This window comes from Canis lupus, chromosome 13 (assembly GCF_003254725.2).
Source record: "Canis lupus dingo isolate Sandy chromosome 13, ASM325472v2, whole genome shotgun sequence".
NCBI classification, from domain to species: Eukaryota; Metazoa; Chordata; class Mammalia; order Carnivora; family Canidae; genus Canis; species Canis lupus.
This window is the reverse complement of record NC_064255.1, coordinates 18,781,147-18,807,518: the sequence shown is the minus strand read 5'-3', so window position 1 is coordinate 18,807,518 and position 26,372 is coordinate 18,781,147. Positions and strand designations below refer to the sequence as shown.

At 38.5% G+C, this 26,372-nt stretch overlaps 1 protein-coding gene across 10 annotated transcripts in view; it reads left to right on the top strand.

Moving 5' to 3' along the window:
* ENPP2 (ectonucleotide pyrophosphatase/phosphodiesterase 2) overlaps positions 1–26,060 on the top strand; it is a 111,357-nt gene extending 85,297 nt beyond the window's left edge. For 7 of the 10 annotated variants that reach the window (XM_035718476.2, XM_035718410.2, XM_035718261.1 and 4 more), the window contains 8 exons: positions 2,233–2,284; positions 12,106–12,180; positions 13,501–13,637; positions 14,628–14,763; positions 15,449–15,526; positions 18,944–19,076; positions 20,964–21,120; positions 25,448–26,060. In XM_035718476.2, coding sequence (XP_035574369.1) covers positions 2,233–2,284; positions 12,106–12,180; positions 13,501–13,637; positions 14,628–14,763; positions 15,449–15,526; positions 18,944–19,076; positions 20,964–21,120; positions 25,448–25,618 — 939 coding nt within the window. In that variant the 3' untranslated portion in view covers positions 25,619–26,060. The remainder of the gene's footprint in view (positions 1–2,232; positions 2,285–12,105; positions 12,181–13,500; positions 13,638–14,627; positions 14,764–15,448; positions 15,527–18,943; positions 19,077–20,963; positions 21,121–25,447) is intronic. The other 3 variants (XM_035718330.1, XM_025451051.1, XM_025451056.3) reach the window with 1 other exon arrangement.
* Positions 26,061–26,372: the final 312 nt, after the last annotated feature.

The window sequence follows — 26,372 nt, the reverse complement described above, 5'->3', positions numbered from 1 at the left end:
GCAGCATAGGTATAGAAAACAAAGGGTGAGAAAAGTAGAATTCACAATGCTATTCTGCAGAGTCACAATTCCCAACCAAAGGCTTTTTCATTTTTTCAGCCTAGATCATGTGTCTATCTGTCATGGTCCCAATAGAAAACAGATGGCCTATGCCCAAAAGGTTTTTAAAGAGAGTTTAAAGGGATTATGTGAATCATGTTTAATGAGAGGACTATTTACACAAACTTGGCCGGGTAGAGGCAGGGCAGTGAGGGATGATAGAGCACCCTGGGGCTAGCAGGATGTCAATTCTCGGCCTGAGCAATAAAGGGACTAGAACAGGGAGAGAGAACTGTATAAGGAGGAATTCTGGGATTTGGTAGAGAGTTGCAGGAGTACACTGCAGCCTGCTGGGAGGAATCTGGGGAAGTAATTACCCTCTGTTGTCTCTCCTCTAATTCCCCACTGGTGCCTTGCATTGGTGGAGCCAGGAGGGAGCTGGAAGGCAAGCCAGCTCTTCGGTACAGTCCCTAGAGATCAGTCTCCCAGGGTGCAGAGCAGAGAAGGGGAGGGTGCAGCCTGGATGGGGAGGGGGGGAGTGCAAATAGAAACCACCCAGCACATTGTGTTTGGACAGTTTTTGAACAACAACCTACAAGTATTAAGCAATAATTTGCTTATTGAATTTTATATTGATCAAAGACATTTATAGCTACCAATCAGTGCTCTGACAGCAAGAAATAATCAGTGTTACCACACTGAGTTGATGTGATTCCAACACAAAGCAAAAAAAAAAAAAAAAAAAAATCTGTTATTTTTGCATGTGTGGTTTTATTATGGGTAAATGTGTAAACCTTCTATTAGACCTTGGAAGAATGGAACATGGTTCTCCTGCCTGGCCCATCCCCTTCTACTATTTGCCACCTTCCAGGATTCCTAGGAGCCTGGGAGCCACAGGATGGGAAAAGCTCACCACTGGAGGAATTCAGTTTGCTCTTCTTTCCCCAACCCCTTTTATTTTTCCTTCCTACTTTTGCTCCTGACAAGAACCAACAAAGCTAATTACTATAAGGCAGGTAATTCTCAGACCTCAGCTGGAGGTGTTTGCATTGCCAAAGTCAATAGGAAGTGGCCTTTGAGGTGGATTCCAAATATAACTTTAGAGGAATCTTTTATTTGTATCTTGCTTTCTGAATTACCTTTTTTCTGGAAAACAAGAAATATTTTGGATTTGTTATCTTAAACCATTTTAGATGAATTCTAGATTGTCTTTGTCTATGAGATTCTCCAAAAGACTACGAAAGAAAATGTTACAGATGCAGTGGAAGTTCCACGCGTACACTCTCCCTGCCAATCCCACTTCATTCCTACCCCAAAGATAATTAGTATCTTGAATATAGTGTTTATAATTGCCAAGGAGGTCTCTAAACTTTTACTCCAAAGATATGTATCTCTTAAATAATATATTAATTAATCTTTAATACAGTTCCCTAAAATAACCTATTGTATAGTTTTGCATATTATACATTTGTATGTAAATGCTGTTATACTATATGTATCCTGCAATTATTGTATATTTTTGAGATTTATGCATATCAATACATGAGTTTTAGCTCATTCATTTTTTATTGCTAATAGTTAATGTTTAATTGTGTAGATATACTGTAATGATTTTATTCATTTTCCTATTTGAGAACATTTGGTAATTTCCAGTTGTTAGCTCCTCCAGACAATGCTGCGGTAGACACTATGGTCAGTGTTCTCGTATATGCAAGCTAGGGTGTCTCTAGGACATATAGTGAAAGGTAGAGTTGCTGAGCCATTACTTTCCAACCTTGGAAAAAATGATTTCATAAATTAGTTTAGGAATCACTTTAGTATACCTGGGATTAATCTTAAATATTGAGATAGTATTCTAATTAATTTACATATGTCTGTGCCCAAATAACCACTCTTACCAACTAGTCTGGAGCTTGCTTCCAGGATTATCCATAGTTTTAGAAAAAGGAAACAAAGTCATGGAGAGATTAAGGAAGGTGCTTATGACCCTATAGATCTCCTAGGAGGTGGAGCCTGTAATGTCAATTTGAAATGAAATAAATAATTCCTCTACAGAGCTATGAAACTGATGGAATTTAGGATCCTGTTTTGAATTTAGCAAGATGCTAAGTAGAAAGAAGCATGTAGGAAAGACAGGACATTTCTCATTTGCTTTTTTTTCCCCCCTTTTCCTTTTCTGGTTTTCACATGAAGAACAAATTGGATGAACTCAACAGACGCCTTCATATAAAAGGGTCTACAGAAGGTGAGGAGTTGATGGGAAAAAAAACAACCAGATAAGTTTTTGTTTTTAGTTTTCAGAAATCGAAGAGACTTCCTATTTACTCCATAGTGTAAGCACAATAGTTTTTAATATTAAAATTTGGGTTGTGATGTGATTTTCATATCCACCTGGCAAAGGGTATTGGTTTATTCTGTGTATGCAAGAAGCCAGCTTTGAATAGCCAGGAAAGCTCCACCAGCTTCTCTTGTTTCTCAGTAGCTTTTAGGCTTTCTGAAAAACAAGTATACCACAGTGATCTGATGGGCCATAAGTGAAGGTGCTAATGCATGCTTCTTTGAATGGACTAGAAGTCAGAGTTATAAATAGTAGCAGCTGGTACCTATAGTACCTATGATGGTATCTATGATGGTACCTATGATAAAGCTTATGTACATGGAGAGGCAATGAATGTGTTGTGGGGAGAGCTACACAAAGGAGCCATGTCAGAACTCCCTCTTTACATAAGGAGCATCTTGAGCCCTCTAATTCATTCTCCTCTTATTTTATGTACACAAAATACAATGTACAGTGATAACATGCATTTATTTGTCAACTTTTGCAATCCTGTGACTAAAGAAGAGAGTCTCAGTGGTTTGTACCAAGAAAGCTGCATTTCCTGCGCACATTTCGGTATGCTGATGATAGGCCTAGTGTGGCTGTGGGCGCTCTTTATTCTGGAATCCAGGATGAAGAAACAGCCCCTAGCTGGGGCATGCCCTTCTCTTGGCAGAGGGAAGAGAGGAACAGCAGGACCATGCAGTGGCTCTCAAGGCTTCCGCTTTTATGAGACATTTGTCAATACCATGCATAGTTGACTGGTGAAGCCAGAGCACTTGAAACCAATGGAGTAAGGAATATTCTTTCCCCAGGGATGCAGTCCTGCAAGATACATGCCAATGGGTGGTGGTATATACTCCTTTACAAAAGGGCAGTAAATCATAAGGAATTATAGTGCTGTCTACCTCACAGGCTCTTCCTTCTGGTTTTGAAATTCCAGAAAATGAGAAGCAAATAGAAGGGGAGGGAAAAGCTCCAATGTTTGTTACTACAGTAAATGGGATAGCATCTTGCAACAGCAAAGGAATGACAAGAAGTATGTTCCAAAACAGAACATATCAAAATAGAACTCAAACACACCGACTCCTAGTCAGGCAGCAGTGCACAGTGTCAAATTCTCCTGAGAGCATTATTTGAGTTATTGGCTTATATAGAGCCCTGTTTTATCATTTGTGTTGCTTTCAATCTGATTAAGTAAAGGACAAGAAACCAGTAGATTTTATTTACTTATTGTCCCCCCCCCCCCTTTTTTTTTTTTTTTATGAGAGAGAGATCGAGGGTGTGAGAGAGCTTAGGGGAGGGGCAGACAGAGAGAGAATCTTAAGTAGACTCCATGTCCAGCACAGAACCCAACTTTGGGCTTGATTTGATCTCAGGATTCTGAAATCATGACCTGAGCTGAAATTAAGAGTTGCATGCTTAACTGACTGAGCCACCCAGGCATCCCTTATTTTATCTTTTTTTTTTTAATAAAAAATATTTTATTTATTTATTTGAGAGAGAGACAAAGACACAGAAAGAGGATGAGCGGGAAGAGGGGCAGAGGGAGAGGGAGAGGGATAAGCAGACTCCCCATCGAGCAGGGAGCCCAAGGTGGGGCTCACCTCAGGCTTGATCCCAGGACCCTGAGATTATGACCTGAGCCAAAGTCAGATAGTTAACTGACTGAGCCTCCCAGGCATACCCTTTATTTTCTCTTTTGGTACAAATATTTGTTTTCCTCCTTTTTCCTTTTTTTGCCTCACCACTCTCCCTCTTCTCTCTTTGAGCCCAGAACATACAGACTCTTGGGTACATAATTAGATAAACAGCTTTGAAAATAGGATTTAGTTGGTAGAAGTTATACAAATCCTTCACAAACTCTGAAAGTGATTTGAAATGTTTGATACCTAGCTGCTGGTGAAATATAGTGTCGCTATAATTAGAAAAAAAGGAATGTTGCCAGGGTCAAGGAATACAAAGTCTTATGATCACAGTTTTTTAAATATTCAGTCACCAAGACAGAGAAATAATACTGAGATGTTTCTCTTCTAAAAGGCACTAATAAAATAATTAATTATGATAATTTTTTTAAAAGATTGTATTTATTTATTTGAAATAGAAAAAGAGAGAGAGCACAAGTGGGGAAGAATGTCAGAGTGGAAAAGAGAGGAGCAGACTCTCCGCTGAGCAGGGAGCCCGATGTGGGGCTCAATCCCAGGACCCTGAGATCATAACCTGGGCTGTAGGCAGATGCTTAACTGACTAAGCCACCTAGGTGCCCCAATTATAACTTTTTTTTTTTTCCAATTATAACTTTTAATGGACTCTTATGTTTTTGCTGGTTCAGGCTCTGGCTATTCATGATAATAAGATATTTACATTTTGGGAAAATATCCTGCACTTAACTTGGTGGGAGTGTGTTCATGTGACAAAACCAATCTCACAATTCAGTAAAAAGCAGTAGTCTCAAACTTCTGAGCATGAAAATAAGAAGTATCTTCTAGGCAAATCACTGACTTTGGGGGCTGACAGGAGCTATAGTTAATGATGTTCCTCCCCAGTGCTCCACTCAGAGGTGAATGTGTCTTACTTCAAGATGATTTTATATCACCGAAGCTTAAAGTTTATATGCTTTCATAGAACTAGAACTTCGCAGGTGTTAGTTGGGTGCCTACCCTGAACTGGGAACTGATTTCTCTGAGATATCTTCTGGTTCTTTCAGCTGTGTCACTGACAGTTTCCTGCATATGGCATCACCATGGTGACATAAAATATTAGGGGAGGATCATGTTAGCCTATCTCTTTGATCTGCTCATGACTTAATATAACAGTCTGTAATGGTACAAGAGAGGCTTCAGAACTATTACATGGAATAAAAATAAGTATATACCATTGTCTTATTATGTGCAAAGCATTTCCTTGTTTGGATTCTGGATCATGTGTAAGCCTCAGTATTCTCTCCTCTGTCTTCCTGTATCTCTGTCTCTTGGTGATTGGCTGTCTCCTTACGGGTCCTGTCTTAGTCATTTATGAAGCCACAAAGTGACATTTTCTTTGTCCGAGTTATCACAGGTCTTTATGGTGTTTCCTGGTCATAAATCCAGTCTCCCACTTGAAATATTGGATGTCTGCTCTACTAGAGTAGAACTTCATGAATTTGAGTCACTGTGTAAACGCATGAATGTGTTATGTTCAGAATATTACTTCTCCCTTCTGGATATCTCGGAGTATTTTTTGAGGCTTTTATGTAGACCTAAAATTCTATAGAAATGGAAAGTGTATTATTTTTATTCCTAGTTTATTTTTTATTACTAGTTTTTTTTTTTTTAAAAAAACACACCTGTAGGTAGCTGATTTTTTTTTTTTTTTTCATAAGAAACCGCATGCTATGCACATTCCGTTTGTCACATTCATGTGTGGCTATTTTAACGTCATATGCCACAAACCCCCTCATACATAATGCACGTGTACAAGCTGTACATCACAATAGTGAAACTACCCAGGGGATACTTGAGGTATATTGAATTAATCTTAGGCAATATTTTGCTATAAATATTTAAACTGCTATAAGATTGAATCTTTCGCTAAAATGAAGAGAAAAAAATATAACCTTCAAAAATAGTGACCTAAACTGTTTGCTAAAGCATTAATATTTCTAGGTTTGTGGTGAATTCTGGATTTTAATTGCACGACTGCTGTTCTTTCCAAGTCACATGTATGTAATGTCTTAGCAAATTTGCTGTGCAATGAAAACTTACTTCTTTGAGACATTGAATCAATAGACAAATGAATGATCAAAATGAAAAATGTTAAATTTCTCATAGTAGGCAATTTGGGCACCACAGCCACATATAATTTTCACTTTAAGAATAATTATGCTATTTATTTTTACCTTAGTCTTTCCTCTATTTACATTGGTGTAAAAATGTTTTATATTTTGTTAGGTTGGCATTCACTATCATCTTCATGAAGAAAGGAATTAAAAATCATCACCATATATGTTGGACAATAAAGTTAGTTTAAATAGAAAAATAACGGAAGCACTAATAACTCTTGTTAACTTTATTTATTTTAAGATTTTATTTATTTATTCATGACAGACACACACAGAGAGAGAGAGAGACAGAGATACAGGCAGAGGGAGAAGCAGGCTCCATGCAGGGAACCTGATACGGGACTCCATCCCAGGTCTCCAGGATTGTACCCTGGGCCGAAGGCGGCGCTAAACTGCTGAGCCACCCGGGCTGCCCTCTTGTTAACTTTAAATCAGAAAAGGACTAGACTAGACAGGAAATCTTCTATGTAGCTCTTTTCAATGCTGAGATCTAATTTTTGTTATTTTTGGAGATATTAGTTCTGCTAGAGAAAGAAGGAAGATATCCTTATGTTTTTCTATATGTGTATCCTTCTGTGTGTGTTGGGGAAGATTTGGGAGAAATCAACAATTGGTATAATTCTTTATGATTATAGTAAGATTCAAAGTGAATTAGATAGAACAGATGCTGAATTTTAATAACCTCAGACTACCAGTATTCCTGCTGCTATTGAAGTAGAGCATATACTTTTTGCAAAATCACTGCAATTACAACTACAACCACTCTGGGTGAAGACTGAGCTAGGTACTTTACCTATTTTGTCTCTAAACGGTGCAACATCCCAGTGAGATATGAAGCTTTGGGGAGGTGAAGTTACAGAATCACTTCTATCAAAAGCTGAGATGAGATTTGACTCCAGTTCTATGTGACACTAAAACCCTTGGGCTTTTCTCTGTAAATGCCTTCTTATTCTAAGGGTTGGTATGAAGAGAAAATATTAAGGGAATCTCTGTGCTCATTAGGGTTTGGAAGTTGTTTTTGAAGTACTAGATGCTTTGATACAAATTTCTATTCTTTTAAAATTAACTAATTTATTTAAACTTATTTTAATTCCAGTTAATGAACATACAATGTAATATTAGTTGCAGGTGTACAATTTAGTGATTCAACACTTCTATACAACACCTGGTGCTCATCACAAGTTCACTCTTTATCCCTTTATTACTTATTCGATCCATCACCCCCACACACCTCCCCTCTGGTAGCCATCAATTTGTTCTTCATAGTTAAGAGTCTGTTTCCTCTCTCTCTCTTTTTTTTCCCTATGATAATTTGTTTTGTTCCTTAAATTCCACATATGAGTGAAATCGTATGGCATTTATCTTTCTCTGACTTATTTTGTTTAGCATAATACTCTCTAGCTCCATCCTTTTTGCAAATGGCAAGATTTCACTATTTTTGGTGGCTGGGTAATATTACTATATATAATAATATAGTATTATATATGTTATATATAATCGTATCTTCCTTATCCATTCATTAGTCAATGGAATGGGCATTTGGACTATTTCCATAATTTGGCTATTGTAGATAATGCTGTTATGAACATTGGGCTGCATGTATCCCTTTGAATTAGTATTGTTGTATTCTTTGGGTAAATACCTGGTAGTAGAACTTCTGGGTCTTAGAGTAGTTCCGTTTTTAACTTTTTGAGGAAACTCAATACTGTTTTCTGGAGTGACTGCACCAGTTCGCATTCCCACCATCAGTGCATGAGAGTTCCTTTTTCTCTACATCCTCACCAACACCTGTTTCTTGTGTTTTGATTTTAGCCATTCTGATAGGTGTGAAGTGATATCTCATTGTAGTTTTGATCTGCATTTCCCTGATGATCAGTGACACTGAGCATCCTTTCATGTGTCTGTTGGTCATCTATATGTCTTCTTTGAAAAAATGTCAATTTGTGTCTTCTGCCCATTTTTAAATTGGATTATTTGTTTTTTGGCTGTTTAGCTGTGTTAGTTCTTTATATATTTTGAATACTAGCCTTTCATCAAATATGTCATTTGCAGGTATCTTCTCCCATTCCTTAGGTAGCCTTTTAGCTTTGTTGATTGTTTCCTTTCTTGTGCAGAAGTTTTTTATTCTGATGAAATCTCAATAGTTTATTTTTGTTTTTGTTTCCCTGGCCTTAGGAGACATATCTAGAAAAATGTTGCTACGGCTGATGTTAAAGAGGTTATTCCCTGTGTTCTCCTCTAGGATTTTAATGGTTTCCTGTCTCACATTTGGGTCTTTAACCCATTTTGAGTTTATTTTTGTGTATGGTGACAGAAAGTGATCCATTTCATTCTTTTGTAAGATGCTGTTCAGTTTTCCCAACACCATTTGTTTAAAGAGGCTGTCTTTTTCCATTGGATAATCTTTCCAGCTTTGTTGAAGATTAATTGACCATATAGTTGTGGGTTCACTTCTGGGTTTTCTATTCTGTTCCATTGATCTATGTGTCTATTTTTGTGCCAGAACCATACTGTTTTGATTACTATGGCTTTGTAATATAACTTGAAGTCCTGAATTGTGATACCTCCAGCTTTGCTTTGCTTTTTTCAAGGCACACTGCTGTTCTTATTAGCTTCTTACCAAGCATGACTCAGGGAGAACTCATGCCTGGGAGTAGTTGGTTCTTCATTCCAGTATGCCCTCCCTTAGAATAACCCAATAGTTAGCAGGCACTTGGAGACTGCCCAAAATGCTAATGAAGAATAATAGACCAGGAGGATGGAGGCTTAGATTCTGGGTACTGCTTTGTAACTGAATTATCTTTTTTTTTTTTTTAATTTTTATTTATTTATGATAGTCACAGAGAGAGAGAGGCAGAGACATAGGCAGAGGGAGAGGCAGGCTTCATGCAGGGAGCCTGATGTGGGACTCGATCCTGGGTCTCCAGGATCACGCCCCGGGCCAAAGGCAGGCGCCAAACCGCTGCGCCACCCAGGGATCCCTGAATTATCTTGTATAAATAATGAACCTCTACTTCCTTCATTAGTAAAGTGAAGCTATTAATCCAGTTACATATCTCTCAGGATTGTATTAGGCAGATCATACATAGAAAGTCAGTTCTTGAGAGTCATAAAGAACAGTGTCTTAAAAAACTAATACAATCATCCATTTATTTAACAAGTATTTACCAAGTAGATATTATACATTTGCTATTGTTAGAGCTAAAGAGATAAAATGATGAACAAAACAGAGAAAATCCCTATCCTCCCTAAATTATTATTTTATCACAAAATGTAGCCAGTTGATGAATTACAGGATAGTGTCTTAAAGGTTGAGATAGGAAAGAACAGGACATTAACAGGCATCAAATCAAATCTCAGAAGAGGTTGACATGGCAATAAATGACAGCAGGCACTTGCAAGGGAAAGGAGGAGAAAGGATGAAGGAAAAAGAAAGACCTTGAATAGAGATTATGTGGTAAAATCCAAGGGCATATTATGTAGGAATGAATGTTTTTAAAAAAAAAAAAAAAAAGACAAAAAAAGATTTTTATGTGGCCCTCAAGTCAGCCAGCTAATCTGTGGGAATATGAATCAGGAAGCTAAGGAGGGAAAAGAAATACAAACTCCAAGTCTGGATGACCAAATATTGGAAGACAAAAGAATGAGCCCTGGGGAAGTCCATACCACTTAAAAAGATTTGCCTCACAGTATTTTGCCAAATGTGGTATCTGGAGGAGAACCTTGGCATGTACCCAAAATGCCAGAGACTATTGTAAACAGGGAAGTGGGGTATAGAATGAAGACTCTGTCTGGAATCCCATGGAGTAGGAACCCAGCCTAACAAGACATGGAGTACATTAGACCTATATCAAGAAATCATGAGGAATGTATTTCAAAAGTAGAGGCTTGCAGGCTCATCTCCAGGGTGGCTGGTCTCAAGATGAAGAGCTTATTTGTCCAGAGACAGATTCAAGTACATATTTATGGCTCAAGCAGGAATTTTCTGCTAAACAGAAATGCAATGGGTAGCTTGTGCAAGATGTCACAATGAGTAGCAGAGTCAGGCTATGACCAAGAATCAATGGTTCTTTGATACTCTGACAAACTGAAAAGGAAAACCTAAATTTTTATTCTGGACCATAAAATTTGTGTTTCTTACCACAAAGATTATTTCACCTCTTTCTTAGATGAAATAATTATGCTTCAGGAAGATCTGAGTAAATTCTTTGGGTTAATTGGGGAAATTGGTTGGATTTTAGGAAACTGTCAAAACCTCTATATTGTTTTTTCTTTATGCTATATATGCCCAGTTAACCTTTAAGAAAAAGTCATATAATGATGTATTTGTGCTTCAGCTATGGGGCCAAAACTGCAATTGTACTTAGCTTGGGAGCTATGATGAAATGCACATTTCTGAAGAGCTATGAAGTGTACATTTCTATACATTCAGAGCAGAAGAGTGAATAGAGATGGAGAATCTTAACAGGGAAAATCTTTCAGAAGAAAGTGAATCTTAAGATGTCTCTTTCCCTTTGGTCCCCTCTCTCCCTCTCTCCTTCATTTCTCTTCCACTGGTGCTGGACTATGTGAGCATGTTATTTGTCATCCACATTTGAGTATGGAAGGGGCGCTATTAACAATTATGCCAGGGCAGCAGGCATAAACCATGCCGAGGTCAACCTGGCCTAGCTTCCTACATTCTGTAAAGACTGTACTGATGCCACCTTCTTCCCACCCATAGCATTCATCATGTTCTGTGTTTCCATTACACTCTGTAGACATCGCTGATATAGTGCATACCATACTGCACTTGAGTTATTTGTGCCATGTTGGTCTCTCCCATTGAACCATGAGCTTTTAGAAGGTAATGATGTGGGAAATGAAGGCAAAAGAAAAATTAAATTCCCTTACTACTTATAGCCCATTGACAAGTCCTTGAAACAGGCAGAGTGACATTCCTCTAGGAACTCAGCTGCTTCGAAGTTAATACTTTGCTAACGGCAAAAGGCCACCTCAGCCCAACCCCCAGGATCCTGTAAGTCTACTTTAACATATAAAAATTCCTTTGGAAACTTCCTTTATCTCTTCCCTTCAAGATATATGTTGGCAATCATCCCCCAAGCATATGACTCACTGATATATATCTGAGGGGTCTTCTGATTAAGGTCTTAATAGACAGTAGTAAATGACCTTTTCCTAACAATAGCTAGAGCCCTCAAGGTCCTGGGAACCTTACTTCCAAATTCCTCAGAGACTTATGCTATCCCTAACCCCTTCCCAACTTGAAAGTATCTAATTGAGGCCACTTTTCATGACCCCAGGGCAGCTCTTTCTGCCCATAGGTCTTGCCCCAGTGCTTTAATAGAACCATGTTTTTGCACCAAAGACATCTCAAGAATTCTTTCTTGCTGTTGGCTCCGAACCCTAATGTCTTTCCTACATCAGTAAGAGCTCTCTCGTCATTATCTTTGCCCAGTATCTCTCTTCTATAGCCTGAGGCCTGGCACAAAGAAGGTACTCAGTAAACGTTTGATGAGAGAGAATATATTAATGAAAAATTTGAAGGAAGATAGGTGACAGGACTGTTGGAGAAGCCATTCCTGGTAGAAAGAAAAGGAATCACACGTATAATGGCATAGAGTTGCTAAGGATGATTGGGACCAGAATATTATAAATAAACCAGCCTTCATGGAGGGAGGTGTTTGGCTGAGGAATGCCAGTAAATGAGAACTGAGAAGCCAGATTCGGTGGAATCTTTAGATTGCCCAAGACTACTGTTGGTGGCTGCTATTGTATGGACCCTGGCTGCTGTTTTGTTGTCTCTTAATGGAATAGATTGGATACTAGGTTTGCATTTGAATTTGGAGGAATGTGTTTGGTAAGCATTGAAATTTGAATGATACAAAGAGAATAGCTTCTCAAAGAATTTTGATACTTCTGCTTCCAGCTGAAACCAGGAAATTCAGAGGCAACAAAAATGAAAACAAGGAAAACGTTAATGGAAATTTTGAACCTAGAAAAGGTTTGGTTTGAGTTTTGAAGGAAAGTCTGACTTGGTTAACTGCCCCCAAGTACTACTGTTATGATTTGCTGGCTTTTCACTTGTTCATTATAATTCATTCATATAAGGCTATCGTATTATGTTCTAATTCTTAGGGGTGGGTCCTCAAATTTGGCAGCTTAAACAAGGCTTCTCCATTACTTCATTGCTGAAGAAGCCAAATCACCCAGAACAGGCTTTTGCGATAGCAGTGTGGGCCACTTTGCCTCAAATCAGCAGTTCTACTTGGGAAAGTCTTGCAAAATATTCTACGAAGAGTTTTCTCTGTTACTTGCATAGAATGGTAATACTTTAATTAAAGCAACATGTATACATAATTTAATAAGTGATTGCCGGAACTGATTTTCTCTAATAAAACTATATATTTTTTTGATTATCACCTAGGGAATTGTGAGTTGCCTAAGCCTCAATCTCTAAATAGTTTTGGTCTCTAGGACCCCAATTTCCAAAAATGTATGAAAGTTTTGACTATAGCTATCCAAAATGGGCAGTTCAAACTCCAGGCATTTATTGTGGGTGTGGAATGAAAGTTTACACACTAAATTCTCATTTCTTCTTAAAAGAGTAAGGTTTCAGACCTTTTGTTGTAGTTGTTTTCCCCCTAAGAGAGCTTTCTCTTGGAGGTCCACAATCTTAGGTCTTAATTGAGTGCTTTGGTAACTGACGACCACCCCTCCGCCACCTTCTGTATTTAAGGGACCCCCTTGAATGCCCACTTATTTTATCTATACATGTTCCTTTAAGTTCTTACCTAAAGAGTTTCCTCCATGTGATAAAGCTGCTTACTTTAAATGCTCATTACTACTCACTGTTTATGCTGAAATAATGCATTATTTGAGTTGCAGTTTGCAAATAATGATCAAAGAGTGCCTTCCTCTTAATTAAATCATTGGTTAATCTGATGAGCCTTTTCAGGGGTCAAATGAATTAATTCAAGAAAAATCAATCCTATTGACTCCCCATTCTGCTGAATCATTTCAATTTTTATTATAAGGTTTTCTTCCTATACAGATTAAAATTCTTTATAACTGAAAAAAAAGCATTAAAATAAATATGGCATCTACCGTCTATTTTCAGTAACATTAAACTTTGACCCATGCTTAGGTGATCAGATAAACCACAAAGTGTTAGGAAAACTAACTTGATTAAATTAAGAAGAAGGAACTACACTATTAATAAGTAAGCAAGCAAATTTTGGACAACTTGACTCTTCCAATATTTCTTTCACATTTGATGTAAAATTTAATATGTGTTTAACACAGTTTATGTTCTCTTTCCTAGAGAGACACCTCCTCTATGGACGTCCTGCAGTGCTTTATCGGACTAGATATGATATCTTATATCACACTGACTTTGAAAGTGGTTATAGTGAAATATTCCTAATGCCACTCTGGACATCATACACTATTTCCAAACAGGTCATTGAAAAAATTGTGTTTCATGTTCTTCATGCAATTACATTCCTTGCATTAATGTAATGATTTCTTGCCTAACAGAAATTTGTCTTAGAAAATATTTTAATTTTTCTTGATCAAAGAAATCTTACACTGAAACTATTGCAAGATATTTTGAACTAGACTCTATCCAGTGCCCTAATAAATTCATGGGACTATGTTAAATTATTGATATATCAAGGGAGTATGCTAACACTTTTCATTGTTTTTACTCTGCTTGCCATTGCATGATAGTTGTAGAAGTCATCAAGATTTGACTGTTTGTTCTAATAGACTTTATTTTTTTATAGGAGTTTTAGGTTCACAGCAAAATTGAGTAGAAACAGAGTTCCCATATCCCCCTGCCCCAGCCACGTACAGCCTCCCTGACTGTCAACATCCCATTTTTTAATACAGATTGTGTGTGGGGGTTTCAGTTGTGGGGTAGATGAGATAGGTAAATTTTATCTAGAATTAGAAAAATGTATTTGGCAGTTGAGGTATGTTTTTGATTTCTGATTACAAGTGAATACATCCAGTGCTGCAAACCCAGCTTCCCGTTAGTATGCATGTGCATATGCCCTAGTACACACTTTTATAGAGGATATATCTATATTATTTATTTGAGTGTTCTTTTTTAAGCTGTTTCCCATGGAATCCTATCGAGTATTTCAACAGTGCAATTTCTGCTTTCCGTACTGTTGTTTTACTTGAGACTTTGATGAAAGAGTTCCACCACTGAAAAAACAAGAGTTTGAAAATTCCTGGCTTACTGCTTTTAAAACTGAGGCTTTTTTTTTTTTTTTTTTTTTTTTTTTTAGGAGTCAGGGTGTATCAGAGTATGAGCTATAGTAAAAACTAGAGGGGTTTTGGTTCTGACTATTCATGACAGAGCAGCCTGGTTTCAGTATTTCCCTGTCGCTTTAGCGTGGTCTTTGTGATGGCATTCCTAACTACCTCTGACTCCCTGTGCAGGCTGAGGTCTCTGGCGTCCCTGAGTACCTGACCAACTGTGTCCGGCCTGATGTCCGTGTGTCTCCGAGTTTCAGTCAAAGCTGTTTGGCCTACAAAAATGATAAACAGATGTCCAATGGATTCCTCTTCCCTCCCTGTAAGTTACAGAATATTAGGATCTGACCATTCTAGAGAGGTGTTACTTTCTGGAATCTGTACTGTTAGGATTTCTGTGGTCAGGTTTTCTTCAGAAGAGGTGGTCAAGAGATTGAAGAAGTGAACTTCTATGGGATCCTTCTAAAATCCTTCAGAAGAGAGACCACCTTTCAGAAATCCTATTGTCTAGAAGAATTCTAAAGCACAAGGGAATAGAGAGCGTGCCCCCTCTCATCATTAAATGGGAATCTGAAAGTGAAATCTTACATTGTTAGGACATTAAGGTTTTAAGTACCATCTATACAGGTGATCGCTTAAGAATATGAGAAGCCCTTTTATTATCTCTCAGTAAGGTGATGACATTTTTAAAGTCCAAATTATGCTAGTGAAATCAAGGAATTCTTTTAGGTAATATTTTTTTTTTCTTTTAGGTAATATTTAGTCAACCCAAGACTAGTAGGAAGCAAAAGCATTGTAAAAATTTTGGGTAGAGAACTCGGTGAAGAAAGGAGATTGAGTGGGAGGGGAAGTAGGAAATGCTGTATCAAGTAGGGAATAAGTAGAAAAAAAGAGTAGATCCATTCACCATTCACTTCAAGCAGTTTGGACCATTTTAGAAGGTTGATTTTTTTCATTGATATAGATTTTGGTAAGTAATGGACACTATTTGTTTGCCTAACGTTTAGATCTGAGCTCATCACCGGAAGCTAAATATGATGCATTCCTTGTAACCAATATGGTTCCAATGTACCCTGCTTTCAAACGTAAGTCTGATGTTTACCTAGTAAACTATTACTTATGAAAAGAAATATTTCTAAATTTACCACTTGCCTTTTCTACCTGTATATTGATTTCGATAGTAGTATCTGTCACATATTTTGCTTTTATATTATTTAAAGAACTTTCTTTTTAAAAAGATTTTATTTATTTATTTGAGAGAGAGAGAGAGACCATGAGCAGGGATGAGGGGCAGAGGGAGAGGGAGAAACAGGGTTCCCACTGAGCAGGGAGCCAGATGCAGAGATGATTGCAGGACCCTGATATCATGACATGAGTTAAAGGCAGATACTTAATGAACTAAATCACCCAGGCACCCCAATTTGTGAAGAACTTTCATGTAAATTCTCTACCATTAATCCAAAATATAAGTCTGTGAGGGAGATTGGCAGGTTGCTTGTCCCTTGGTTATAAATGAAAAATGAAAATCACAAGAAATCATCCAATTTCAAAATGACAGAAACTGAACCAAACCAATTTGGTATTTTGCTTCTAGACTGGTGTTCCTTTTATTTCAATGTTCATTATATTGGTGCAAGAAGGTCCTTCTTTGTGCTTTGGAGACCACTTGACATTTGACAACACTTATATTTATTTATTGAATGTTAAATTAAAAGCCACTAGCACTTCTCTCCTTCAGGTTAGGTGGTAATGATGTATTCTGAATGTTAACCATGAAACCCGGAAAAAACTTAAAGGGTCTTCTGAATCATGAGAATATTAAATTCAGATGGTCTTAGGGCTTTGCAAATTATTTTAGTTTCTTTGAACACCCATAATTTCTTTGTATATGCCATAAATATTTGTGGATGATAGTGATGCTATGAATGATATAGGCATAATGAGCCCTGCCCCTCAAACTGAATTCTAGTCCCCAGAGTATGACCACTAGCTACATAACCATAAAAATGTCATTTATCTTCTCATTTATAAAACTATGAGATTTGATTGCATGATCTCTATGGCTTATATGGATTTATGACTTAATTGTCCAATGGCCAGAATAATCCATTTATTTTCTATTTCTGATAACATTCACTCATTTGCCCATCCGTTCATCCATCCATCCATCCATTCGTCCATCCATCCATCCTTGCATCCATCCATCCATGTATTCAACGATAGAGAAAGCATTCTGGAATAACTTTTACTACCCTTTACAGTGAAGAAACTTATATGCTTAAAGGAGAGGTAGGAAAAGGAAGCACTTCTACCTACCTCCACTTGGCGAAGGAGCACTGGCTGTGTTACAGGACTTTTAGGGCTGAAATAAAGTCTCAGAATCCGAACACATGATTGTGAAGTGCATCAACAGTGGCAAGCTTCCCCAACTTGACATCGGTGAAATGGCCAACATGATTTAGAGAAAAAAAAAAGTTTATTTGATGTCCTAATTAGTAAATGAAGGTTTATTCAAAGGTGGGATCCATTGCTTATGAGTAAAAATTAAAGTATGCTTTTAAAAAGAGATTTCCTGGTATTTTCTTAGGCCCAATTGAGAAATGTTTCAGAAACTCACATAGATAAATTTGTCATAATATTACATGGAATGCATCTTCATTTAATTTCCACAAATCAGGGTTTCCTGGATTTCTTTATTCTTTACTGATGCTTTTTTGACCAAGCAGTAATAAATGAAACACACGGTACCACCTCGAGGCTGGCATGGCAAAAGGCCTTTCACAGAGAGCTCCCTGTTCTTCCCTAGGGGAATGGTTTTTTCACATGCCACATGTCTGTGGGTTTGGCCTTTTGACTGTTCTCATTGTTATTTCTTCCCCTCTTTGCCTTTCCAGTTTTTATGCTTAACATTTGAACTTTTCTCCCACTGTCCTCCTTTCTCTCTTACAAATATCTATGGTATTTTGGCTCCGGTGGGGTGCTTTGTCTTTCTCCTTCAGAGTAGAGTATCAGAAGGTATAAAGAACAGTAGAACCACTGTGAGAAAAACAGCCAAATGCTTTTTAATCAGGGGAGATAAGAAGTGATAACAGCCTGAATCTCAAAACCCCCATGTAAAGTAGGATGTAGTTAATTTCAGAACCAAGTCACTATGTGCCTTTCCTGTCCTCCTGTGTCATTCCCTTCTTTTGCCTTTCCTTTTTCCCCACTCTGCTCTTCTCTGCCCTTCTGATTGACCAGAATATAAACTGGAGCTAAGGTGGGTGAGGAAGTCTTCTCCAGGGGTGACCTTGAAAATGAGAAATGAGTGAAGCAGGAGAAGCCAGACGTGTACAGATTAGGGTTTCCCCAGCAAAAAGAAGAGCAGATGCAAATGCTTAGTCTGAAACAAGTTTGGCAAATGGGAAGACAGTAAGAAAGTCATGTACCAGAGGTGGAAAGAAGTGGGAAGTAAAGTCATGCAAGTAGATAGGGGCCACAGTGGAAAGCTGGGATTTTATTCTGATTGCAGTGATACATCATCTGGAATGTTAGAAATGGAAAGTTGGGAAGAGTGTGATACAATCTGATTATGGTGCAAAAGGATCCAAATGACTATTATGTAATGGGCTGCTGGGAAATATGAATTTCTCACTGAGAGCCTGAGAAGTAGTCTTTTGTGCTAGTGGTCATAGTCTTTTGTGGTAGTTCTTTGTAGAGAAGACAGTAGCTGAAACAGGATGGATGCAGTAAAGATGCAGAGAGATGGTAAGATTTGGATGTTGGGAGTTTATTACAGAGATAGCCCTGGCAGGGCTTGTTCACATGTATATGAAAGAAAGAGCCACATCAGGAATGACTCCTAGGATTTGGACTTGAACCTGTGAGTGAGGGAGTGCCATAAACTGATAAGAAGTTGGGAGTTAGAGCAGGATTGAGAACAAAGACCAAGAATTCTGTTTGGATAATTTTTTGCTAGACATGATGATTATGTATTCAAGAAGATCATGAAATGAGTGATTGGATAACATGTCGGGAATTCTTTGGAAGGGTCAGGTCTAGAGACACAAATTTGGAAGTAAGCAAATCTATGAGATCCTGGTGGAAGAAAGAGTAGACAAAAACCCTTTTTCAGTTTCTCACCAACACTTTGCTTCCTCCTTTGTATACATGATTCCCCTTTCCTACTGTGTTTCCACCTCTTTGCCTAGAAAACACCCACTTATCCTTCCGATCTCAGCTCAGGAGCCACTTTGTGAGGAACCCTTCCTTGACTTGTTGATCTAGATAGACTAACCTCCCCTACCAATGTCTCCATACTTTTTTCTCTGCCGGTTCATAAATCACACACACACACACACACACACACACAGCTAGTACTTGAGGGTGAATTCTTTTCAAGAGTTGCAACAGCTCTACTATCTCTTTGCTTATGACATTTGGCTTGTAGAATGCATCCTAAAAAGAATTCCACCACAGCAAGGAGTTTTGTTCGTGAAGAATGGATTTTTTCCTCCCTACAGGAGTCTGGAATTATTTCCAAAGGGTATTGGTGAAGAAATATGCCTCAGAAAGAAATGGAGTTAATGTGATAAGTGGACCAATTTTTGACTATGACTATGATGGCTTACATGACACACAGGACAAAATCAAACAGTAAGTTTGTCATTTCTACTCAGTGTGTGTTTTTAAATTCTAAGATCTCTCTCAAGGCTCTTTTACAAATATTCACATGCTAGAGAAGAGCTGATACCCCTGAAATCTTTTGCTCTTAGAATCTCCTTGTGATTTCTTCAGTGCTTTTGGGCCTTTGTTTAAATGTGGTATTGGTGGTTAGAATGGAATGGAGTTTTTTGGTAAATAAGTGTACTTTTCTATTTCATGAGAGAAGTGTGCCAAAATATTTTTTTTTAAGTTTTTCATTTATTCTTTAATAACTCTTCAGTGGAAAGATGATAACATTCACTCATCTCCAGTTTGGGGGGTGGGATTTTTGAAATCCCTTAGATTTTCTGAGTCACTATACCTTAATAGGAAATTGCATATAGACTTTGGTCAAGTCTAGTTGTTTCCTTCTCCATGATACTCTTGAGGAGATAAAAAGATAAGGTATATTTGCTCAGAAGGAACTTAACAGTTCCTACAACAGAAGGCAAGAAGATACAAATACAATAAATTCATAAGAAGTCATCTATTTTTAAAAAAAGATTTATTTATTTACTTGAGAGAAAGACAGAGAGTGCACATGCAGGAGAGGAGCAGAGGAAAAGAGAATCCTGAGGTAGACTCCCTGCCGAGCAAGGAACCCAACTGGGGGCTCGATCCCAGGACCCTGAGGTCATGCATGACCTGAGCCAAAATCAAGAATCAGCTGCTTAACTGACTGAGTTACCCAGGTACCCCTCATTAGAAGTCATTTAGTTTTATACATGCATGAAACAGAGAGTGGCACAAAATATGATAGGGTTTAATTGTGCTTTACAGACAAGTAGGAATAAATGCCATTTTTTCATAAATATAATGAATAAAATAGGGGTTATCTTATTCCTTTTCTCGTCATCCATAAGAGAAATTTCATCTTAATTGTACATTCCTTTTATTGCTGATCCTTGTTATAGTTTTTAGCCAAAATTATCATTTAGATCATATATTTTGAAAATGATTAAAATTAAGAGAATAGAAAACCAGGTAAGGAATTGGGAGTTTCTGTACTTCATTTTACTGGAAAAGATTTTTTTCTTTTAAATTTCTAGGTTTGTTATTAGCTCATCAGTCCTTAGTATTTCCTTGAGTAAATGAGTTCTCTGTACCAAGTTCAGCATCTCATTATGGCTTAAAAGGGCTTATTATTGCCCTAGCCCCAGTGTCTCCTCCTCAGGTCCACTTTACATAATTCTATGTATGTTATCTTCCTGAATCATGGGATCTCACAATGTCTCTCCCTGGCACAGAAACTTTCAATGAGGTCTTACTACTTAAACAATAATGCCCAAATCCCACAAGGTGGCTCTCAGAAGCCTGCAATTTATGGTTTTTCATTGACTCTTTCAGCCTTACATTTCTATTATCTTGGTCTGGTCATCATGTCCAGCCTCTGAGTCTTGGTTCAAGCTGTTTTCTTTGCCTGGAATATCACTTTCACCCTGCTAGGTCGAGAGAAAGAGGGCATTCCAGACAGCGAAAGCATTATGTTCAACATATAGAAGGAGGCTAGTGCTTAGAAATGAAAATGGATTCAGTTGAATGGGAGTTAATTTTAGTGACTTAGGTGGTATTCATTGGTCACCATTTATTTATTTATTTTAAAGATTTTATTTATTTATTCATGAGAGACACAGAGGAAGAGGCAGAGACATAGGCAAAGAGAGAAGCAGGCTCCCTGCGGGGAATCTGATGCCGGACTCCATCCTAGGACCCCAGGATTCTGACCTGAGACAAAGGCAGATGCTGAACCACTGAGCCACCCAGGTGCCCCCTTTGGCCACCATTTTAAAAAGAAAGCTACTACATCAGTTGTCATTTTGTTTTTCCTTCTTGCTCTAGGTATGTGGAGGGCAGCTCCATTCCCGTACCAACCCACTACTACAGCATCATCACCAGCTGCCTGGATTTCACTCAGCCTGCCGACAAGTGTGATGGCCCCCTCTCCGTCTCTTCATTCATCCTCCCCCACAGACCAGACAATGAAGAGAGCTGCAATGTGAGTTCAAAGACAGTCCTTAAAAATGACTCATCTTTGTTTCTTAATTTAGATTCCCACTGGTAAGCTCTTACATACTTATTATAAGACATTTGGACTATACAGTGTAACCAAGTAGAAAGAAGAAAAAGACCCAAACAAAACTTTGCTGACCACGTGGGATCGTTGTGTCTGAATGGCTTTTTAATTTTCAGTGTTGGGGGTGAAGCATGAGAGTGTGCATTTATTGTGGTTCTAATTATGCATTGGATTTTATCAAATGATAAAAGCATCCAAATGTTTTTGGTTTTGCAAGATACATACTTTGTAAAGGTAGGATGAAAGTAGCAACATCATGATCATTGTTAAAACTAGGAAGAATTCACAGGGATTCTTTATTTTTTAAAAGATTTTATTTATTTATTTGAGAGAGAGAGAGAGCATATAGGGAGAGTGAAAGGGAGAAGCAGATTCCCTGTTGAGCAAGGAGCCTGATGTGGGGCTTGATCCTAGGACTCTGAGATCATGACCTGAGCTAAAGGTAGATGCTTACTTAACTGAGCCACCCAGGTGCCCCCACAGGGGTTCTTTATATTATTCTCTCTACTTTTGTGCACATCTGAAAATTTCTATAATAAATTATAGGCGTATATACTTTATAAATCAGACTTTTCATTTTCCTGCCAGTTATGAGGGCAGTTGTAACAGGTCATCCCATTCTCAAATAGCACAGATGACTTGTACATAGAGGCAGGAAGTCGTCATGAGAAAGCCCCAGGTGGTGGGCTCCTGACCCTGTACTCCTTCTGCCTACACTTGGGGACAGGTCACATCACTTCCCTAGATCTCTTTAATGTGACAGAAAGGCTGTGCCCCGAGGTTAACTTTAGAAGTAATAGTCCCCATGATTTTGTTTGATAGAGTAGAAGGATCAGGGGTATAATCTACTGAAGAGGGTTTTAGTCATATTGGGAATGAGGATAATTGTGGGACATGTGGTTTTAAAAGTTGCTTGGAATCAAATTTAAAATGAAAGTAGTAGTAATAGTAGCCATAGTGGCACAGGTAATAATTGCCGCATTTACTGAGTCCATGTTGCCAGCCAAGAACTGTGCAGGTCCCCTACACAGATTATTTCTAGTCAGCTCTTTCCTCTTCCAGGCAGGCGTATGCATTCGTCTTCCTACTCCCATTTAATTAATTGTTTTGAAAGTTCTAGGTAATAAAGAAGTATGATACATTTTTGCCTGGCTAGTCGGTAGGAGAGCAGAACTCTAGAGTCAAGTCTTCTGACTTCAAAAGCCCATCCTCTTTGTTTAAAGTTCATTAGATTTCCATAGCTGAACCTGGGGACCTTAGAAGCTCTTCTAATTGTACAGGTATTAGGTAGCCATGGACAATGCTAACACATAAGAGCAACATTCTAGGCTCTGCTTTAGGGAGATAAATTTCAGTTGGAAAGGGTCAAGTGTGCTGCTCAAAGTGCTTTGGTAAGATTCACGGGATTGGGGTAACAGAACTAGTTTAAAAGAGAGAGTGGAAGGCAGCAGTATTATACTAAAAGATCAATAAGATTCTTGTAAATAATTTGGCGGGAGGTCGAGAAGGAGGGAACTACAAGTTAAAGGCAAGCTGTTGTCAACTTATTGGCATGACTTTCTCCAGTGTGATTATCTGTAACCACGAGGGTAGCTCATGGTGTACCAGGGGGATGTAATGCCTCTGTAAAACTTGATATACTTTCTTTGGACTTTGGTTTTACTAAAAACTTATGGGGAGGTAAAAATCTTTGCAAAAACCTAAGCCCATAGAGTATGGAGTGAAATTCTAAACTGTTGTGCATTTTTAAGACAGAAGATTACCAAGACATTTGAGACTTACAGTAGGCCACTTAAGGTACACCTAGGTTCCTGGGGAGCATATGTTCACCTTTCTCTCTCTCTGTTAGGGGAACATGGTGATGGGACACTCAGTTCAAAGGCAATCTTCAGTCACCCTAAATTGTACAACTGACAAATGAAATCCACATGTCCTCACAGGTCTTCCTCCCCCTTCTGGCTCCTGACCGTGCTAAGAACTTTGAGATGTTTCTTGTCAAGTTCATGGCCAGCATGCTTCTTATTCTTATTCCACCCACACGGACACCTGTCTTTGCTCTGAAGGTCACCTTAAGACTGCTGGGGCTTGAATTCACAAGCTTATTTAGGAGAAAGGAAGAAAAGGCAGGTGAAGGGTCAATGTCCATAGCAAGAGAGATAATAAGCAAGTTGATGGGTAGGCATTTTTGTTTGCATTGATCTTCTGAATTATTTATTTTTAAAGTGTTTCCTTCCCTTCCCCTGATGCACATGAACTTTTACTTGAATGTTATTAGTTTCGCATTTCACTCCAGAGTCTCCCGTAGCAAATACTTCTGTGGATTGCCAGCTCGCAACAGGCAGAAGGTATTTTCTTCCTGGTTGCATAGCCAGTATTTCCTAATGACTAGTGGCAAGCTAGATTTTAGCATGTGAGAACCAGAAGAAAATGCCCTTCAAAGGAAATTGGCAAATTGCTTCCCAAGGAAAGAAATAGCAAGAGACATTTTTTTCTTTGAATTCTTATAATCCCAGCTGGCTACTATTTAAATTAGGAAAAACCTTTTCATCCCTTTGTATATTTGAATGATTGCATTTACAAAAGGAAAAATTAGACCAAAATCAAATAAAAAGTTGAATATGAAAATTCTCCCAAAAATATAACTTCATGCTTACTCTGCTTACTCTGAGGGGGTCCTGATCCATTTGGAGACCTCCTACTTCGTTAATTATATGGTCGCACTGAGGATTGGTCAGTACCGTTGTGGGCAGAGATATATTTAGGTCTGTCCTTTCCTGTGAATCGCAGAGAACTTGGTTAGCTTGGGTTAGGAGGGTGGGGCATGGAGGGTTAAAATCCTTACTTCCCCAGCCTGCAAAGCAATTTCTTCCTATTTCTTCATATTGCCTGGGATGGCCAGGCATCAGTTTCCTGAACCAACACCCTCGTGAGACATATTTAGCACTGGCAAAAGCTGCTGTAGCTCCCTGTCCAGGTCTGTGTGGGTTGGAGCTTTCCGAGAAAACCCATTGCAGGTTCTTAGGCTTTGGTGGGGAGTTCATTGAGACCACTAGTGGTGAAGGCAATGGGTGAGGGCATTTCTGGACCTACTCAGCCCTGGAACCTACAGCCACCCTTCAACTTGTAGAGTGTCTATTGGGAACCATTGCAATTCTGGGGGCATTTGGGAATGAAATTACTTGCAAAGGACCCTCCCTGCCTCAGGTCTACTGATGAAGGTAGGCATTCCCCCACCCACCCGGAATTCTCAGGGCTCTCAGATCTCATTCTTTCTCTGAACTTCCCACAAAAGTGAAAGAAGATATTTTTAAATGGTAAAGGACTACTCTTCCTGAACTACTTTTTAGTTTCATCTTAGATATGAATAAATTGTTTGGAGTGGGACATCTGGATATCTTTTATCTGGAATTTGTGCCGATGAGGAGGCCATCTTGGCAAGTAGCTAAGACAGAAAGAGATTTCCTTCCTTTTTTTCCAGGGCATTGTTTCCTTACTGTACCTTTCATATCCCTTCTTCTTTTCTCTTCTTCTCCCTGCTGTCCAGGGAGCTACTGAAGTAAGCATTATTTTCCTCGTGAACCAATGAAGAAAGCCTAGAGAGGTTAAGTAGCTTGGCCAAGGTCTCACATCCAGGAAGTCATAAAGCCACAATTCCAACCTAGGCCTCTTGGCCTCCAAAGCACCAGGTGTAGTTTCCAAGCTGCTTTAAGTTGAACTCATTATTCAAATATCAATTCACTGCAATTTAATAGATGACATACTTGACATTGTGGGTTCTTCTGAAAGACTAGGAACACATGCATGAAATTTTGTGCATCAGGCATAAACTCTTCACTTTCCTTAGGAGCCAGAAGGGCATTCCAAATTACTTGTGCTCTGTACTCAACATTGCAGTTTGACAGCAGCGAGGAAAGAAACAAATTACTGAACTCTCCAGGGCCTTTGGTTTTTGTAATTTTGATTTATGTTCTGAAAACCTATTGAGTCAAATGCCCTTTCACACCACACATCTCATTTATTTGGTACAGCTAATTGCTGTTGAAAACGTTTACAGCCAAGGGCAGGTATTTGTGGCAAGGTACCAGCAGGAATGTGGTAGAGCGGCCTGGGGAGGCCAGGAAGGAATAGCGCGCATTGGCTCTGCATGCAGGAGTGTAGTGGGGTCATTTGTGGACTTGAAGCAAATTGCCCATTTGGAGAAGCTTCTCTGGAAAAGTCTGACTCTGATTGCATTCTGTTTCCATTGCAGAGCTCAGAGGATGAATCGCAATGGGTGGAAGAACTCATAAAGATGCACACAGCTCGGGTGCGGGATATCGAACAGCTCACCAGTCTGGATTTCTTCCGCAAGACAAGCCGCAGCTATCCAGAAATTCTGACACTAAAGACATACCTGCATACGTATGAGAGTGAGATCTAACTATCTGATCATCTGCAGTGCAGTCTTATCAACTGGTGTATATTTTTATATTGTTTTTGTATTTATTAATTTGAAACCAGGACATTAAAAAAATGTTAGTATTTTAATCCTGTACCAAATCTGACACATTACTCCTGAATGACTCCACTGTTTTTCTCTAATGCTTGATTTAGGTAGTCTTGTGTTCTGAGTAGAGCTTGTAATAAATACTGCAGCTTGCATTTTTAGTGGAAGCTTCTAAATGGTGCTGCAAATTTGATATTTGCATTGAGGAAATATTAATTTTCCAATGCACAGTTGCCACATTTAGTCCTGTACTGTATCGAAATACTGATTTTGTAAAGTTGCATTCATTTACTGTTAATTATGACAGACATATTTAAGCCTTATAGACCAATCTTAAATATAATAAATCACACATTCAGTTTTTTTTTCTGGTTTATTTGGCCTCTGTTTCTTTTTTTTTTTTTTAAGATTTTATTTATTTATTCATGACAGACACACAGAGAGAGAGAGGCAGAGACACAGGCAGAGGGAGAAGCAGGCTCCATGCAGGGAGACTGACGTGGGACTCGATCCTAGGTCTCCAGGATCCCTCCCTGGGCTGAAGGCGGTGCTAAACTGCTGAGCCATTGGGGCTGCCCCCTCTGTTTCACTTATAAATTAGAGTATTTGCTTCTGATATATTCATGCATGAAAGATACACATTTTTTTTTTTTTTTTGTATTGGGCCCTCTTCCTCGCTGTGTAGAAT